The sequence below is a fragment of the Sus scrofa genome, chromosome 13 (genome assembly GCF_054392235.1).
Source record: "Sus scrofa isolate SSC_HxYL_T2T_F1_AM1 chromosome 13, Sscrofa_HxYL_maternal_Yorkshire_Landrace_v2.0, whole genome shotgun sequence".
In the NCBI taxonomy this organism is placed as follows: domain Eukaryota; kingdom Metazoa; phylum Chordata; class Mammalia; order Artiodactyla; family Suidae; genus Sus; species Sus scrofa.
In genome coordinates, this window is record NC_139395.1 from 97,289,928 (window position 1) to 97,307,902 (window position 17,975).

A 17,975-nucleotide genomic window follows, 5' to 3' on the forward strand; every position below is an offset into this window, starting at 1 on the left:
AAACATTGAAAGCAGCTAGGGAAAAGCAACAAATAACATACAAGGGAACCCTGATAAGGTTATCAGCTGATTTTTCAGCAGCAACTCTGCAGGCCACAGGGAGGTGGCACTACAAATATACTTAAAGTAATGAAAGGAAAAAATCTGCAACAAATACTCTATCCAGCAAGGCTCTTATTCAGATTTGATGGAGAAATCAAAAGGTGTTACAGACAAGTAAAAGCTAAGAGAATTCAGCACCACCAAACCAGCTTTATGACAAATACTAAAAAGAATTTCTCTAGGTGGAAAAGAAAAGGCCACAACTAGAGACAATAAAATTACAAATGAGAAGGGTCACCAGTAAAGGCAAACATAGTAAAGGTAGGAAATCATCTATACACAAATATGCTATCAAACTAGCAATCATGAAAAGAGGAGAGTACAAATGGAAGATACCTGGGAGTTCCTGTCGTGGCACAGTGGTTAACGAATCCGACTAGGAACCATGAGGTTGCGGGTTCGATCCTTGCCCTTGCTCAGTGGGTTAAGGATCCAGCATTGCCGTGAGCTGTGGTGTAGGTTGCAGACGAGGCTCGGATCCTGTGTTGCTGTGGCTCTGGCATAGGCCGGTGGCTACAGCTCCGATTCGACCCCTACCCTGGGAACCTCCATATGCCGCGGGAGTGGCCCAAGAAATGGCAAAAAGACACACACACAAAAAAAAATGCAAGATACCAGAAATGCATTTGTAATTAAGAGACCAGCAACTTAAAACGGTCATGTATATATATATATATAGACTCCTATACCAAAAGTTCACGGTAGGAGTTGCAATTGTGGCACAACAGAAACAAATCTGACTAGTAACCATAAGGTTGTGTGTTTGACCCCTGGCCTCACTTAGTGGGTTAAGGATCCAGCATTGCCATGAGCTGTGGTGTAGGTCACAGACTCAGCTCGGATCCTGCATTGCTGTGGCTGTGGCACAGGCTGGTGGCTGTAGCTCCGATTTGACTCCTACCCTGGGACCATCCATATGCCACGGGTGTGGCCCTAAAAAGCAAAAAAGAAAAAAAAAAACCCACAATAGATACACAAAAATAAGAAAAAGCAATCTAAACACAACACTAAAAATAGTCATCAAACCACAAGAGAACAAAAAAGGGAAGGGAAAAACACTAAAAAAAACTTTTCCAAAACAATTAATAAAATGGCAAAAGAACATATGTACCAATAATTACCTTAAATGCAAATGGATTAAATACTCCAACCAAAAACATAGACTGGCTAAATGGATACAAAAACAAGACCCATATATATGCTGTCTACAAGAAACTTGTAGGGACACATCAGACTGAAAGTAAGGATGGAAAAAGATATTTCCAAGCAAGAAAGCTGAAGTGGCAATACTCATATCAGATAAAATAGATTTTAAAATAAAGGTGATTAAAAGAGACAAAGAAAGACATTACATAATGATCAAATGATATGATCAATTCAAGAAGAAGATATAACAATTGTTTTTCTATCCAGCAAGGCTCTTATTCAGATTTGATGGAGACAACCCAGTCAGCAGAAGCAAATAAATCATAAAGATCAGAGAAGAAATAAATGAAATAGAAATGAAACAAAACAACGGAAATGATCAATGAAACTAAAATCCAGTCTTTGAAAAGATGAACAAAATTGCTAAACCCTTAGCCACACTCATCAAGGAAAAAAAAAGGAGAGGGTTCACATCAATAACACTCCCAACATAGGAACACATCAATATATAAGGCAAATGCTAAGGGCCATAACAGAGAAATCAACAATAATATAATAATAGTTGGGGACTTTACCATCCCACTTGCAGCAATGGATAGATCATCTAAACAGAAAATCAATAAGGAAAGACTGTCCTTAAATGATGTGTTAGACCAGATGGACTTAAGAGTTATTTATAGAACATTTCATCTGCAAAGAACAGAATACACATTCTTCTCAAGTGCACATGGAACATTCTCTAGGATAGATCACATTTTGGACCACAAATCAAGCTTCAGTAAATTTAAGAAAAATGAAATACCATGAACATCTTTTTTGATGCTATTAAGGCTGTAAATCAACTACAAGAAAAATGCAAAAAACACACTTAAAGACTAAACAATATGCTACTAAACAACCAATGGATCACTGAGGAAATCAAACAATACCTCGAGACAAATGTCAACAAAGATGCAATGATCCAAAACTTAGAGGATGCAGCAAAACAGTTGTAAGAGGGAAGATTACAGCAGTACAGGCTTATCTCAGGAAACAAGAAAAATCTCAAATAAACAACCTAACTTTACACCTAAAGCAACTAAAGAAGGAATAACAAAACCCAGTCAGCAGAAGCAAATAAATCATAAAGATCAGAGAAGAAATAAATGAAATAGAAATGAAACAAAACAACGGAAATGATCAATGAAACTAAAATCCCGTCTTTGAAAAGATGAACAAAATTGCTAAACCCTTAGCCACACTCATCAAGGAAAAAAAAGGGAGAGGGTTCACATCAATAAAATCAGAATTGAAAAAAGGAGGAGTTAGAATGGACATCACAGAAATGCAAAGGATCATAAGAGACTACTACAAGCAACAATATGCCAATAAAATGGACAACCTAGAAGAAATGGGCAAGTTCTTATAAGGGTACAATCTTCCAAGACTGAACCAGGAAGAAATAGAAGAGATGAATAAGCCAATCACAAATTCTGAAATTCAAACTGAGATTTAAAAATTTCCAACAAACAAAACTCCAGGACCAGATGGCTTCACAGGTGAATTCTATCAAACATTCAGAGAAGAGTTAGCACCTGTCCTTCTGAAGCTATTCCAAAAAACTGAAGAGGAAGGAACACTCGCTCAATATAATAAAGGCCATAAGTGACAAACGCACAGCTAACATCATTCTCACAGTGAAAAACTAAAGGAATTCCCACTAAGATCAAGAACAAGACAAGGATGTCCATTCTTGCCACTTTGATTCAACATAGTTTGGATGTCCCAGTCATGGAAATAAGAGAATAAAAAGAAATAAAAGGAATTCAGATTGGAAAAGAAGAAGTAAAGCTGTCACTATTTGCAAATGACATGATACTATACATAGAAAATCCTAAAGATGCTACCAGAAACTAGAGCTCATCGATGAATTCAGTAAAGTTGCAGGATACAAAATTAATGCACAGAAATCTATTGAACATCTATATGCTAACAATGAAAGATAGGAAAGAGCAATTACAGAAAAAATCTCACTTACCATCACATCAAAAAGAATAAAATATCTAGGAATAAACCTACCTAAGGAGGCAAAAGACCTGTACTCTGAAAACTATAAGAGGCTGATGAAAGAAACTGAAGATGACACAATAGATGAAAAGATGTACCACATTCTTGGATTAAAAGATTTAATATTGTCAAAACGACTATATTACTCAAAGGCAGAGTTCCCGTCATGGCTCAGTAGTTAATGAATCCAACTAGGAACCATGAGGTTGCAGGTTCGATCCCTGGCCTTGCTCAGTGGGTTAAGGATCTGACATTGCCGTGAGCTGTGGTGTAGGTCACAGACGCGGCTCAGATCCTACGTTTCTGTGGCGCTGGTGTAGGCCAGTGGCTATAGCTCTGATTGGACCGCTAGCCTGGGAACCTCCATATGCCACGGGAGCTGCCCTAGAAAAGGCAAAAAGACAAAAAAAGTTTAAAAAAAATTAAAAAACAAACAAAAAGCAAAGGCAATCTACAGATTCAATGTAATCCCTATCAAATTACTGATGGCATTTTTTCACAGAACTAGAACAAAAAAACTTTAAAATTTTGTTTTAATTGGAAACACAAAAGACCCCAAATAGCCAAATCAATCCTGAAAAAGAAAAAGGGAACTGGAGGAATCAGGCTCCTGGCTTCAGACTAGACTACAAAGCTACAGTCAACAAAATGGTATGGTACTGGCACAAAAACAGAAATATAGATCAATGGAACAGCATAAAAAATCCAGAAATAAACCCACACACCTATGGTAACTAATCTACAACAAAGGAGGTAAGAATATACAATGGGGAAAATATAGTCTCTTTAATAGTGGTGCTGGCAAAACTGGACAATTACATGTAAAAGAATGAAATTAGAACACTTTCTAACACCAAACACAAAAATAAACTTAAAATGGATTAACGACTTAAATATAAGAACAGATATTATAATACTCTTAGAGGAAAACATAGGCAAAACACTCTCTGACATAAACCACAGCAGTATCTTTTCAGATCCACCTCCTAGAGTAATGAAAATAAAAACAAAAATAAACGGGAGTTCCCACTGTGGCTTAGCAGTAATGAACCTGACTAGTACCCATGAGGATACAGGTTCAATCCCTGGCCTCATTCAATGGGTTAAGGATCCGGCGTTGCAGTGAGCTGTGGTGTAGGTTGCAGACTCCGCTCAGATCTTGCATTGCAGTGGCTGTGGCTGTGGCTAGCAGCTACAGCTCCAGTTTGACCCCTAGCCTGGGAATTTCCATAAGCCTTGGGTGCAGCCCTAAAAAGACCAAAACAAACAAACAAAAACAAAAAAACAAATGGGACCTAATTAAATTTAAAATTTTTATTCAGCATAGGAGACCATAAACAAAAGGAAAAGAGAACCCACAGAATGGGAGAAAATATTCCCAAAGCGACCAAAAGGGGTTAATCTCCAAAATATACAAACAGCTCATGTAATTCAATATCAAAACAACAAAAAACTCAATCAAAAATGGGCAGAAGATTTAAATAGATACTTCTCTGAAAAAAACACACAGATGGCCAAAAAACACATGAAAAGATGCTCAACATCAGTAATTATTTGAGAAGTACAAATCAAAACTACTATGAAGTACCACTTTACACCAGCCAGAATACCCTTAATTTTAAAAATCTACAAATAATAAATGCTGGAAAGGATGCAGAAAAAAGGGAACCCTCCTAACAGTGTTGGGGGGAATTGATTCAATCACTATGGAAAACAGTACAGAGGTTCCCCAAAAAACTAAAAATGAAACTACCATGTGATACGGCAATCCCACTCCTGGGACACATGCACCCCAATGTTCAATGCAGTATTATTTCTAATAACCAAGACATGGAAGCAATCTAAATGTCTATCGACAGAGGAATGGATAAAGATATAAATATATACAATGGAATATTACTGAGCCATAGAAAAGAATGAAATAATGACATTTACAACAACACAAATGGACCTAGAGATGATCATACCAGTGAAGTAAGTCAGAGAAAGACAAACATCATATGATATCTTTCTATGTGGAATATAAAAAAGGGATAAAAATGAACTTATTTGCAGAACAGAAACAGACTCATAGACTTTGAAAACAAACTTATGCTTATCAAAGGGGACGGGTGTGGGGAAGGGATAGGCTGGGGGTTTGGGACTGGTATATGCACACTTGCTATATGGAATGATTGACCCATGGGGACTTGCTCTATAGCACAACAACTCTACCCAATATTCTGTGATAATCTGTATGGGAAAAGAACCTGAAAAATGGATGTGTGTGTATGTTTAACTGAATCACTTTGCAGCAGAAGTTATCACAACATTATAAATCAACTATACTTCAACAAAATTTTTAAAAAGTGAAAAAAAGTTAAATGAGATTTTCTTTCATACAGATCAATGTTAGGGTTGCTATGGTAAAGAATAAAGGATGTGCTCAGTAGTTTTTTTAAATTATATGTATTTCCTTGATATACTACAAAATGCATCTATTCGCACTAGTCAGATCAGTGCAATCTTAAAAAAAAAAAAGAAACAATTTAGCAGGTGGAACAGAGGAACTATTGTCTAAAAATAATAAAATACTCTAATTTTTTGTCAGGAATCAAGAAAAAACTTAAAAATTCGGAAGTTGGACCTTGGTTAGTGAAGTTGTATTTGGCAGATAATGGCATAGATGGAAAAGGAAAAGAAGGAGAAAATAACTTGCTGGAATTCACTCAAATTTTAACATGGTGAGTAGAAAATTGAGAGGCTTTATTTGTTCACCATCCAGAACTAGGTGTGTGGGTTAAATCATGGGGACAATGATTTAACTGCAGCCTGTTATCAGTGCCAAGTGAAATTTTTCAGTTAAGAAGGAAGCAGTGACCCATCTTGCTCTTGGTACGTGATACCTACAAGGCCTGAAATCATTAAAATGGCATGACAGACAGTTGTATGTGAACCCACAAAGGGGTCTCAAAGACCTCAATAGAAGAGCCATTTTAAGAAGTTGATAACTAAGGAGAGGCAAGAGGTATGACTTCCAGAGTTTTTTCTCCTAAGGTTGAGCTATCATGTAAAATGTAAGCAAGGTGATCTGAGAAAGAAAGGCAGCCTACTCAAGAGTGTCTTTTGTGTTTGATTAGTTGTCTCCCCCTTCTTAGGGAAAAAGAGTTATTCTCAAAAGCTTCTGGAAAACAAAATATTTCCTTGCCACATTTATCTTCACAACCTTGGACATCTCCCTGTCCACTTTCCTGAATGCACATCCAGTGGGCCAATCCACAAGTGACCATTTGCAGCACTATAAGAAAGCTTCCTGGATTGGCTCTAAGCTATACCGTCTTAGTATATCAGTACTTGTTGGGGCAATCAAGGTCAACAGAACATAGCCAAGATTTGAGGCTTGAAGGCTAGTTGATGGTTATTATTTTAAAAGAAAAAGATTCCTCGAGTTCCTGTCGTGATTTAGTGGTTAACGAACCCTACTAGAATCCATGAGGTTGTGGGTTCAATCCCTGGCCTTGCTCAGTGGGTTAAGGATCTGGGATTGCATAAACTGTGATTCAGATGTGGCATTGCTATAGCTGTGTTGTAGGCCAGCATCTAATACAGCCACTCCAATCTTCTTTTGATTAATATTAGCATGTTATATCTGTCTCTATTCTTTTTTCTTTTTCTTTTTCTTTTTTTTGTCTTTTGTCTTTTTAGGGCTGCACCCACAGCATATGGAGTTTCCTGGCTAGGGCTCGAATCGGAGTGGCTGCTGGCCTATGCCACAGCCACAGCAACACAATATTCAAGTCGCATCTGTGACCTACACCATAGCTCATGGCGACACAGGATCCTTAACCCACTGAGCAAGGCCAGGAACTGAACCCACGTCCTCATGGATACTAGTTGGATTCATTAGCCACTGAACCATGAGGGGAACTCCTCTATCCTTTTTTCAATCTGTTTTTATATCCAAACTGGGTTTCCTGTAGACAGCATGTACTTGAGATCTTTTTTTAAATATCCATTTTGACAATTCATGTCTTTTAATTGTTGTTTAGACCATTACATTTAATATGATTATCAACATGACTGCGTTTTTATTTTATTTATTTTACTGGTCATGCCCACAGCACATGGAGGGTCTTGAGCCAGAGATTGAATCTGAGCCACATCTGTGACCCTTTGGCAATGCTGGATCCTTTAACTCACTGTGCTGGGCGAGAGACTGAACCCACATCTCTATAGCAACCCAAGCCACTGCAGTCAGATTCTTAACCCACTACGCCACAGTGGGAACTCCTGTTTGGGTTTTTAATCTACCATCACACCATTTGTTTTCTATTTGTTTCATCTATTTGTTCCATTTAACTATTTTTCTGCTTATTTTTGGATTGAGTAATGTTTATAATTCCATTTTTATCTCTTTTATAGTTTCACTAACTATATTTCTTAGTCTTTTTTTTTTCGTGGTTGCTCTAGTGTTTACACTATTTGTTTCAACATTACAATTTATCTTCAAATAATATACTATTTCACTTATTGTATAAGAATCTTACAAGTTCCTGCCATGGCACAGTGGGTTAATAATCCAACTGCAATGGCTCGAGTCATGGCAGAGGTGCACGTTCAATCCCTGGCCTGGTGCAGTGGGTTAAAAGAGTCCAGCATTGCTGCAGCTGCAGTGCAGGTTGCAAGTGCAGCCTGGATTCACTCCCTGGCCTGGGAACTTCTATATGCCGTAGGCAAAGCCATAGGGGGATTTTAAAAAATCTTTTAACAATGTGTTTCCATTCCCTCCAACTTTTGTTCAATTGTTGTCACATATTTTATTTTCACAAGTGTTATAAATGCCAGAATACAGTATTGTGTTTGTTTTAAGCAGTTAATTATTTTTTTAAAAATTAGAGGGGAAAGGGAGCTCCTGCTGCACCATGGATACCAGTCTGTTAAGAATCCAGCATTGTCTGTGAGGCAGTGTGGATTCAATCCCTGGCCTGGTGCAGTAGGTTAAAGATCTGGCATTGCTGCAGCTATGGCATAAGTTGCAGCTGTGGACCAATTCGATCCTTGGCCTTCAACTTCTATATACCACAAGTACGGCCAGAAAAAAAAAAAAAATAAGAGGGGAAAGTCTTTTATACTTATTCACATATTTACTATTTCTATCATTCTTGAATCCTTTGGATATATCCAAATTTCTACCTAGTATCATTTTCCTTTTATCTTTTATTTGAAGGACCTTAAACATTTTTAATAGTCCTTACCTATTGGTAATGAACTCTCTGAGCTTTAGTATGTTTAAAAGTCTTTTTTGCCTTCATTTTTAAAGTCTTTTTTTCTGGATATAGAATTATTGGTTGACAGTTAATACTTTCAAGATGTTGCTCCACTGTCTTCTGCTTGTGTTGTTTCTGACGTCTGCTGTCACTTTTATCCTTGTTCTTTTGAACACAGTTTGTCTTTTTTTCTCTAGCCGCTTTTAAGACTTGCCCTTTACTACTCTAGTGACCTACAATGTAAATTCATAAAGTCAGCTTAGTCCAAATTTAACATCCATGGTCTCTGTATCATTCATCTATTCTGGACCTTTTCAACCTCACCGTATCTCATAGGCAATGGATGACTTTTGTTTGTTTGTTTGTTTTTTGTCTTTTTGCCCTTTCTAGGGCTGCTCCCACGGCACATGGAGGTTCCCAGACAGGGGTCCAATCAGAGCTGTAGCTGCCACAGGCCCACACCACAGCAACAGCAACGCAGGATCTGAACTGCGTCCGCGACCTACACCTCAGCTCACAGCAACGCCAGATCCCCAACCCTCTGAGCAAGGCCAGGGGTTGAACCCACAACCTCATCATTCCTAATCAGATTTGTTAACCACTGACCCATGATGGGACCTCCAAAGGATGACTTTCTGATGTGACTTTTGAAGTGAGCTGCACGATCACCTCAAGGATAGCTCCCCTCCTCATTTCCACTTTTTTTTTTTTTTTTGTCTTTTTGTCTTTTTAGGGCCACACCCATGGGCATATGGAGGTTCCTAGGCTAGGGGTCCAATAAGAGCTGTGGACGCCAGACTACGCCAGGGCCATAGCAACAAAGGATCCAAGCCACATCTGCGATCTACACCACAGCTCAGGGCATGGGGCCAGGGATCAAACCTGCGTCCTCACAGATGCCAGTCAGGTTCGTTAACCACTGAGCCACGACAAGAACTCCTCATTTCCATTTTTGCAGATCCAACACCCATTTTCCTTCTGCACCTCTCTACAGTGCTGACAACCTGGTGCCCTAGAAGTAGACGCACCATCTTCACAACCCTCCACACCTACCTGGGCAGGCCCAGTTCTGGGCCAGCTGTAGAGCAAGTTGGAGGATGACTGAACAGACTCCAGAAGTACTTAGAGGGACAGATTTATGGCTCCTCACCTTTATCATTGAGGGTCCTGAGTATCTACAAAGGAAGCGCTCAGTGGATGGATAGGAAGGCAAGGAACTTATCATGGGGCCTGCTAGCGAAGTCAGCTCCAGAAGTCTGCTTAATTGAATATTTACATGGGATGGCTTATGCATATGTATTTATCTTAGGGAAGATTTGATGATGGAGATTATGGTCACTAACCATCTGCCTGCCCACTGGCCCTATTCACTCTCAGGACCACATGGATCTAGCCTCACCTTCAGATCAGCTGGCCCATAGACCAGCTTTTGCACTGTGATGAGGCTTTATCTAGGTTTGCTGCTTAAGTCTACCCCTAAAGACAATATCAATGACTTCTTTGAGTTTAAGGCAAAAACCAAATGTAAGTTTAGGTGCAGGAACCCTGCTGGTTCCCCTTTTATGAGTCAGGCCTCCCTCTGACCAGGATTCATCCAATAGACTGACAGTACAGTACAGTTACTTAAAGCTGACCATTAGTCAGATTTTGCGTTTGCTCTGACCACACTGTATATGACTAGCTACAGAATTTGTAGGAACCCAATGCAAATGGAAACTCATGGGCCCTTGTTCAAATATTATTAAGAATTTCAAGATGAGGAATTCCTGTCATGGCGCAGTGGTTAAGGAATCCAATTAGGAACCATGAGGTTGCGGGTTCGATCCCTGCCCTTGCTCAGTGGGTTAAGGATCCAGCGTTGCCCTGAGCTGTGGTGTAGGTCGCAGACGTGGCTCGGATCCCGCGTTGCTGTGGCTCTGGCGTAGGGTGGCGCCTACAGCTCCGACTGGACCCCTAGCCTGGGAACCTCCATATGCCGTGGGAGCGGCCCTAGAAAAGGCAAAAAGACAAAAAAAAAAAAAAAAGAATTTCAAGATGATAATAACATTAAACCAAGTGAGGAGCCCTCTGAGCATGGAGCCCTGCACAACTGCTAGCTCTGTGTGACAGGGACATAAATACCACTAACAAGGTGCATCAGTGCCAGGAATTCCTTTCCTGTGTTTGTTTAATTCTGATGGTAAATACTTAAATATTTTTGTTCTCTTTTTTAAAGTGTGAATATTGAAAACTACTGAAAAAAACATTTTCTTGGTATACTCAAATCATGCTTCACGGTTAGTTTCAAACAGACTGCCTGAGTTCCTATCCTGCTGGATTTAATCTTAGGCAGGTTAAATAACTTCTCTGTATCTCAGTTCCTCATTTGCGAAAATGTGGATAATAACAGTGTCTAACTCAAGAGATTGTTATAGGGTAAATGAGATCATATATGTTAGGTGCTAAATATAGTGCCTGAGGCTCCAGCTAGCAACTTTACACAAATTAGAAAAAGAGCTCCTTTGGGCAGATGAATTAAAAGGTTCTACCCCCACCAATGAGTCAAAGGAAGTTACCCCTTCCAGGTCTGTGCTTCAGAGCTTGGCTGAATTTCAGTTCCACTCCTACCCTTGGAAGTCCCCTTTGTACCAGCCATAAGTGCTTAAGCATGTGGGTGGCCATGCTAACATCTGGTGCATAGTAAATGCTCCATAAAATCACAGCTTTTGTGAGGCCTGTGAAGTGTAGTGGTTAAATCCATGGCCTCTGGAATCAGATCTAGATGTAGAATTGTTGAGTTGTGAAGTCTGTCTTCAATACTCTCCACTATCCTTCTGTATGTCCCCTCTCCCTGCTTCCTCCTTGAAGCATCTCTGCTCTCCTACATCTTGTCTGAAGGAACTCTACAGTTAGGCAGTTCAGAAAGCCAAAGACTGTCAGGTGCTGATTAGTTTCCTTGGGAGCAAGACCTTCAAGAGGCAAAGTCTGGCAGGACTCTTCAGCCTCGGCCTTGAATTCTGGCTTCTGAATCAATAGAAAATGTGTACAGGGAGCAAGAAAATAGCCTTGTATTCACTACGGCCTTAACTGATATTTCATATCCCCATATGGTAAAGGGTTCAAAATTGATTTATTTATAGTCATCTGATAATTTCTTTCAGAGCAGAAGACATGTGCTAAATTCCTTTTAATCCCTGCAATGTTAGGTACTTAATATGTATTTAGTTAGTATGCATTCAGTATTAATAGCATCATTGGTATTGCACTTTGCAAGATGCTTTCATAGAAACTGCCTCATTCTATTTTACTGCAGCCTTATGAAATAGGCAGAATCGCCCTTTTGAGATCAAATTTACAGATGAGAAAGGTAAGATCCAAGAAGGCACATGGCCTGTCCACGATCGCAGAGTTAGCAAAAGGTAGAAACTGACCAGGAACCCAGGCCTTTGCCCAAATGCCATATCCACTCACAATGCCAGAGATTCCCAAAGTTCAGATGGCAGGCCAAGGCCAGGACATGAATGAATGAGTTTAAGTAATTCTCAAAGAGATTAGAAAAATAAAGACATTTCTTCATTTTTCATAAAGCTAAACTTACTTGATTTAAAAGGCTGTCCTTTATTTTGAGACAGTGCTCTTCTTAAATTTATATAAAAATATGTTCTTTTATAGTATTTCTAGGTAAGTTATTTATTTGACACACTAAATATTACCAAACTGACCTTTGGCTGTCTCCTCAAGTTATTTGACATTTCACTGGTGTGTAAAATCTGAAAGACCAAGAAGCTACACAATGACACAGCATATATTTTGAGTAAATAAGTGAATGGAAGATTTAAGGGAACTAAAAATCTTTATCCTATCTACTTACTTAGAAGAGGCATCCAAACCAGAGAGATTAAATTGGAGGGAGAAAAAAAAAACTGGACTCAAGATGTCTCCAGTTTCAAATTGGGTCAGTGCCTCATCTCTAGAAGGGAGGTGGAAAGGGTGGAGAGGACCTAAAACAACAGCGCATACACCACAATAACTGGATTGAGTTTCTGTGAGTAACCACACTTGGCACAACACCGCTTTTGTTCTGTCATTTTCTCTGGTCAGCCTGATCAAATACTCTGCCCATTTAAGGGAGATTGACCTTGGAAACAATGTCCTGGGAGAAATGGCTGCTGCTGACATTCTTGAAGCACTGAGAGCCAGAAAGACAGGTAGGGTGTTTTCAGTTTCTGTTTCCCTCCATCTGTCCACAGCCGCTCTTTCCTAAAGGCTGCATGCACTAGTCACAACTTGCTCCACTTTTTCCCTAAAATAACTGGCCTGAGCTAAATGGTGACCAGGAGCACTGACACAGGCTGGCCACGACTGTGTCAGTTTGTCCTATGATTTGCACAAAGTTCAAGAGCTCTTCGATGACAAATGTAGTCTTTAAGTAATGAATGCTGTTAAAGTGAAATTTTCTTTATTGTTCTCTTCTTCCTTGTCTCTCATCCTCACCTACTCTCTGAGGAACTCTCATTCTCTATTCTTCTCCGCAACCCAACCTGCAAAGATTTCTCCAGGTATCAACTGGAAAACTCAAGTAACAGCCCTCATAAAATTCTGATGTGCTTCCTATATCATCAAAGAATGGTTAAAGTGTAACTGGCATAGAGAGAGCATTAACGGTATTTTATGATCATGTAATCCTTTGAAAATAAGAGAATCACATATGGAACAAGCTGTTTAGTATTGGCCACGCCTGTCCTCTCCTTCACAATATGCATGGCCAGAATTAATGACAGCCACTCCTACTGCTGACAGAGTGATGAGGAAATGTCATTTTAAATAAATCTCAATGAAAGGCATCATAAATACATTTGAAAATCCAAATTCAGCGTTAACAAAACAGGGAGAAATCTTGGTGCACAATCTGGTAGGTTATGTGGAAAGAATTAAGTGATATAAACAACCAGTTTTTTTTTTATCATTTCTACAATAAAACAGTCTTGGAGACATGACAATTTAAGATGGCAATTTTTAACACTGATAGTTTTAGAGAGAATTATAATACTACTATCTACTGCTTTTTTTTTTTTTTTTTTTTTTTTTTTTTTGCTTTTTAGGGCCATACCCACAGCATATGGAGGTTCCCAGGCTAGGGGTCGAATCGGAGCTACAACTTCTGGCCTACGCCACAGCCGGCAACACTGGATCCTTAACCCACTGATCGAGGCCAGGGATCAAACCCACAACCTCATGGTTCCTACTCGGATTCGTTTCCCCTGCACCATGATGGAAACTCCTTCATTGCCATTTTTAAACTAAAACTACTGTATTGCCATTTCTTAACAGCCAATCAAATGATTCCAAGATTTTTAAATTCTCCCTTCATTTTAGGGAAACAGAACATCTACTTCCTAGTCCATTTGAGTTGAATTTAAATTCAACAGAATTATTCTGTTAAAATTAATTCAAATTTAACTTAAGGCTCAATAAACTGAAGGCAGGTTAATGACTTTGTTTTTTCTTGGCACTGTAGTAACGTTTTCATAACACACTACACCAGAAGACATCATAAGGCAGCAGGCAGTCCACTGACCATTTCTGTAGTGGGTGCTAATAATGGGCAGCCTCAGATGGTTTGATGGAAAATGATTACTACTAAGCATATATTTGGAGTTGCAAGACATTGCTTAGTAAATAGTTCTAGTTGCATAAATGGGAAGATGATCATGAAATACCCACCTGAAAATACTCGTTTAAAAAGCATTAAAAAGTAATTTCTAGTTCAAGAAATACTTCCCAAATGTGGTAGTATGTAAGTAGCTTTAATGCATCCATATTTTGAACCAAAATTACAGTGAGATATTTCTTATGGAGCAGTTCAATCAGATTGCTGGTTTGAACACCAAGATTCTTCAAAACAGGGTTACCGGGTTGGATTCTGTAGGAAAACTATCTGGCCATTTAGCCCTAATGGCACCATTTTAAACATTAAAAGCAGTTAGTACTATCACTGATTATAGAACTAATTTTCTTCTGATTGCTTCTGTATTGTCGTTAGCAAGTTAACAAGCTAATTTCTAATTCTAATTCTACCTCCCCTCCCACCTCACGAAATCTAAATTAATAGCCTAAGGTTATGCATTTGCCTGCCAAAGAGTTCTTAATGACCTATCTTTACTAATACAACATACACAATGAAAGCTTCCTCAGAAACAACAGAAACCTCACTTTTTTAAAAAAGAAATTTAACACAAGGACAAACTGCTATCCACATCTTACAGGGTCGTTTTTTGCGTAATTTTTTGTAATGAACTACTTCGGGGTGACTTCATTTATTTATATTTATTTCTTTCATAAACATTTATTAAATGCCTATTGTATGCCAGGCCCTGTTCGAGAAGCTGGGAGTTGAGCAAAGAAGAGAATACCTACCTTGATTGGGCTTAACTTCCTAGTGGTGAATGAGACAGTAAACAACAACAACAATTTCAAAAAGAAGTAAAATGCAGACTATTGTATATCAGATGGGGATTATATTTAAGGGAAAAATAAAGCAAGAACAGGAGATTGAGTGTGCACGTTGGTGCATGAGGGCTGCAATTTCAGTTAGTGCCACCCAGGAAAGCTGTACTAAGGGACATTTGAGTAAAGCTGGGAAGGAGGGAGGGAACAAGCCATGTAGAAAGCTGGGAGCCGCACATTCCAGGCAAATGGAATAGCAAGTGCAAAGGCCTTGAGGCAGGAGCCTATCTGGTGTGTTCTAGTGCCAGTAAGGCAGCCAATGTGACTGCCATGCAATCAGAGAGAATGAGAAAGGAATAGGACAAAAATTCCAAGAAGTAAACATGGAGGGCAAGGGGCCTTCTAGACAATTATAAGGACTTGAGTTTTCAACTTTACTGAGATGGAAAGATTTGAGAATTTTAAGCAGAGGAGTGACCTGATCTGACCCACATTTTAACAGGATCACTCCAGTTCTATGTTGAAAATAGATTGGAGGGGAGGCAAGGACAGAGCAGGGAGACCAGTTAGGGAGTTTTCTCTATAAAAATTAAACAGACTTTCAGCAGACCGAGGACACCCAGGAATGAGGATGAGATGAGAAGCTGGAAAGAGGAAGATTAAGGAAAATTCTACACACTAGAGACTTGGGATTCAGCTTTTACCGCCTTTCTGATCACCCGAGCCTTCTTTATCTGCCTTGATTCCAGAAGGCTGACAGCTATGTAGAAGACTAGGGTGTCCTTTAAGAAAATTAATAGCCACAGAGAAAGGGATTCCAGATGCTGACAGCTGGCCACTCTCTTACCATTCAAAGAAGCCTAGCAGGTAAGCAAGCCCTGCACATACCCAGGAGCTTCTCATCAGCCTTTGGATGTCTTATGCTTCACTGTGAAGAGAAATCTGAGAATCTCAGACACATGAGGCAATTCTCCTATACAGCAAACCATGCCTGAAACAAGGAGGGAGAAAAAAGGAACCCAGAAGACACAGAGATAAAGCAGAAAATGTTAAAAGGAAATTAGTTTTAACGCCCTCAGTGAAACACAAGATAATGCATCTGTAAAACAAGGAAGTAAAAATGATAGCCAAAATAAAACTTCCAAAATTAATGTCAAAAGATGAATTCAAGAAAAACTCTTCAAAAAGTAGAACAGAAGGTAGGGAGATAAAAAATCGGTGAGAAAATATAACAGACAGGTTCAGTCTAAGAGCACTAGCATCAAACTCAGTTTCAGAAAGAGAACAAAGTGGAGAGAGGAAATTGTCAAAGGAATAAATCAAGCATTTTCCTAAAACTAAGGGATCTAAATCTACACAATGAAAGAGCCCACTGAGTCCTCAGCACAGTGCATAATAAACAGTATGTCATCACGGCAAGTTTCAGAACATTAGGGATAAAGGGGAGATCCTAACAATACATTTTTTTTTTTTTTGGTCTTTTTGCCGTTTCTTGGGCCGCTCCAGTGGCATATGGAGGTTCCCAGGCTAGGGGTCTAATCGGAGCCGTAGCTGCCAGCCTACACCAGAGCCACAGCAACGCGGGATCCGAGCCACGTCTGCAGCCTACACCACAGCTCACGGCAACGCTGGATCCCCAACCCACTGAGCAAGGGCAGGGATCGAACCCGCAACCTCATGGTTCCTAGTCGGATTCGTTAACCACTGCGCCACGACGGGAACTCCAATACATATTTTTTTAAAAAATCACATAAATGACTGGGAATTAGAAGGACCTTCAGACTTTTCTCTTTCTAGATAACTGAAAAGTGTATAGCTTTCTCGCCATGCCATTCATTATTATAAAACTCCATCTCAATATCTAATACAACCTTTTTTTTTTTTTTTTTTTTTTTTGTCTTTTTGCCTTTTCTAGGGCCGCTCCTGTGGCATGTGGAGGTTCCCAGGCTAGGGGTCGAATCGGAGCTGCAGCTGCCAGCCTACGCCAGAGCCACAGCAACGCTGGACCCAAGCCGAATCTGTAACCTACACCACAGCTCACGGCAACGCCGGATCCCCAACCCACTGAGCAAGGCCAGGGATAGAACCCTCAACCTCATGGCTCCTAGTCGGATTCGTTAACCACTGAGCCACAATGGGAACTCCTATCTAATACTAAAGTTGAAGAATGAGTACAACTTTATAAGAAAATGAAGTGAAGATGATGGAAAATATGTTGTTTAGGGAACATGACAGTCTTTTGTGAGTTTGGGGTGCCACACAAATCCTCTGAGGCCTTAGGATAGCCCCTAGACCACACAGTTGGCTCCTTTTTAAGTGGTCTCCAGTCCCTAATACTCATCACAGCCTGAGGCACACACGCATCCTGCACTCTCTCCTGACCTTCTCAGAAGTCACGAATTTAGACTTTGTTTTCTTTTGAAAACCTCATCCTCCTCTACTATGGACCTATCCTCTTCAAACACACACACACACAACTATGAGCTCTGTTTCTTTTAAATGATTTATACCTATTTGTTATTAAATTCTGCATCAGTTAGAGATGGTGTTTGGCTTCATGTAACAGAACAAGCTACAGTGGCTTAAGCAGGTAGAAGAAGACTGGGCAGGTAATAGACACTCCACCATGTTGTCCATGTCCCAGGTTTCCTCTCGCTCTACCATCAATCTTAGCAAGTGGCTTTTATCCTCATGATTGCAAAGAGGCTGCTTTGCCTGTAGCCTCCTATTTCCATCCCACTTCAGAAGAAAGAGAAGGAAGGGACAAGAAGAAAGTGCTGGTACCTGTATGAGAAAAATCTCAGAAATGCCCAGCATAGTTCTACTTATGTCTAGTTGGTCTGGAGTGTGTCAAATGCACACCCCTAATGCCAAGGAAGACTGGAACAATAGTTCTTTTAGCTGGGCACACTGCTGCCCTAAAAAAAAATAATCTGAGTTCTTTGAGCAAAGAAAAACAGAAAAGATACCAGGCAGTGAACTGGCTGTCTTTGCCTCAAACTCTTTTAG

At 39.7% G+C, this 17,975-nt stretch overlaps 1 protein-coding gene and 1 long non-coding RNA gene across 5 annotated transcripts in view; one reads left to right on the forward strand and one right to left on the reverse strand.

The window, feature by feature from the left end:
* Positions 1 to 17,975, reverse strand: part of LOC102160777 (uncharacterized) — a 106,276-nt gene that overhangs the window by 80,261 nt on the left and 8,040 nt on the right. The gene's annotated exons all lie outside the window — the stretch shown is intronic.
* Positions 1 to 17,975, forward strand: part of LRRC78 (leucine rich repeat containing 78) — a 58,203-nt gene that overhangs the window by 36,766 nt on the left and 3,462 nt on the right. Inside the window, exons 8-9 of one of the 2 annotated variants that reach the window (XM_021069546.2) lie at positions 5,885 to 6,017; positions 12,621 to 12,727. In XM_021069546.2, coding sequence (XP_020925205.1) covers positions 5,885 to 6,017; positions 12,621 to 12,727 — 240 coding nt within the window. The remainder of the gene's footprint in view (positions 1 to 5,884; positions 6,018 to 12,620; positions 12,728 to 17,975) is intronic. The other variant, XM_084989919.1, reaches the window with a different exon arrangement.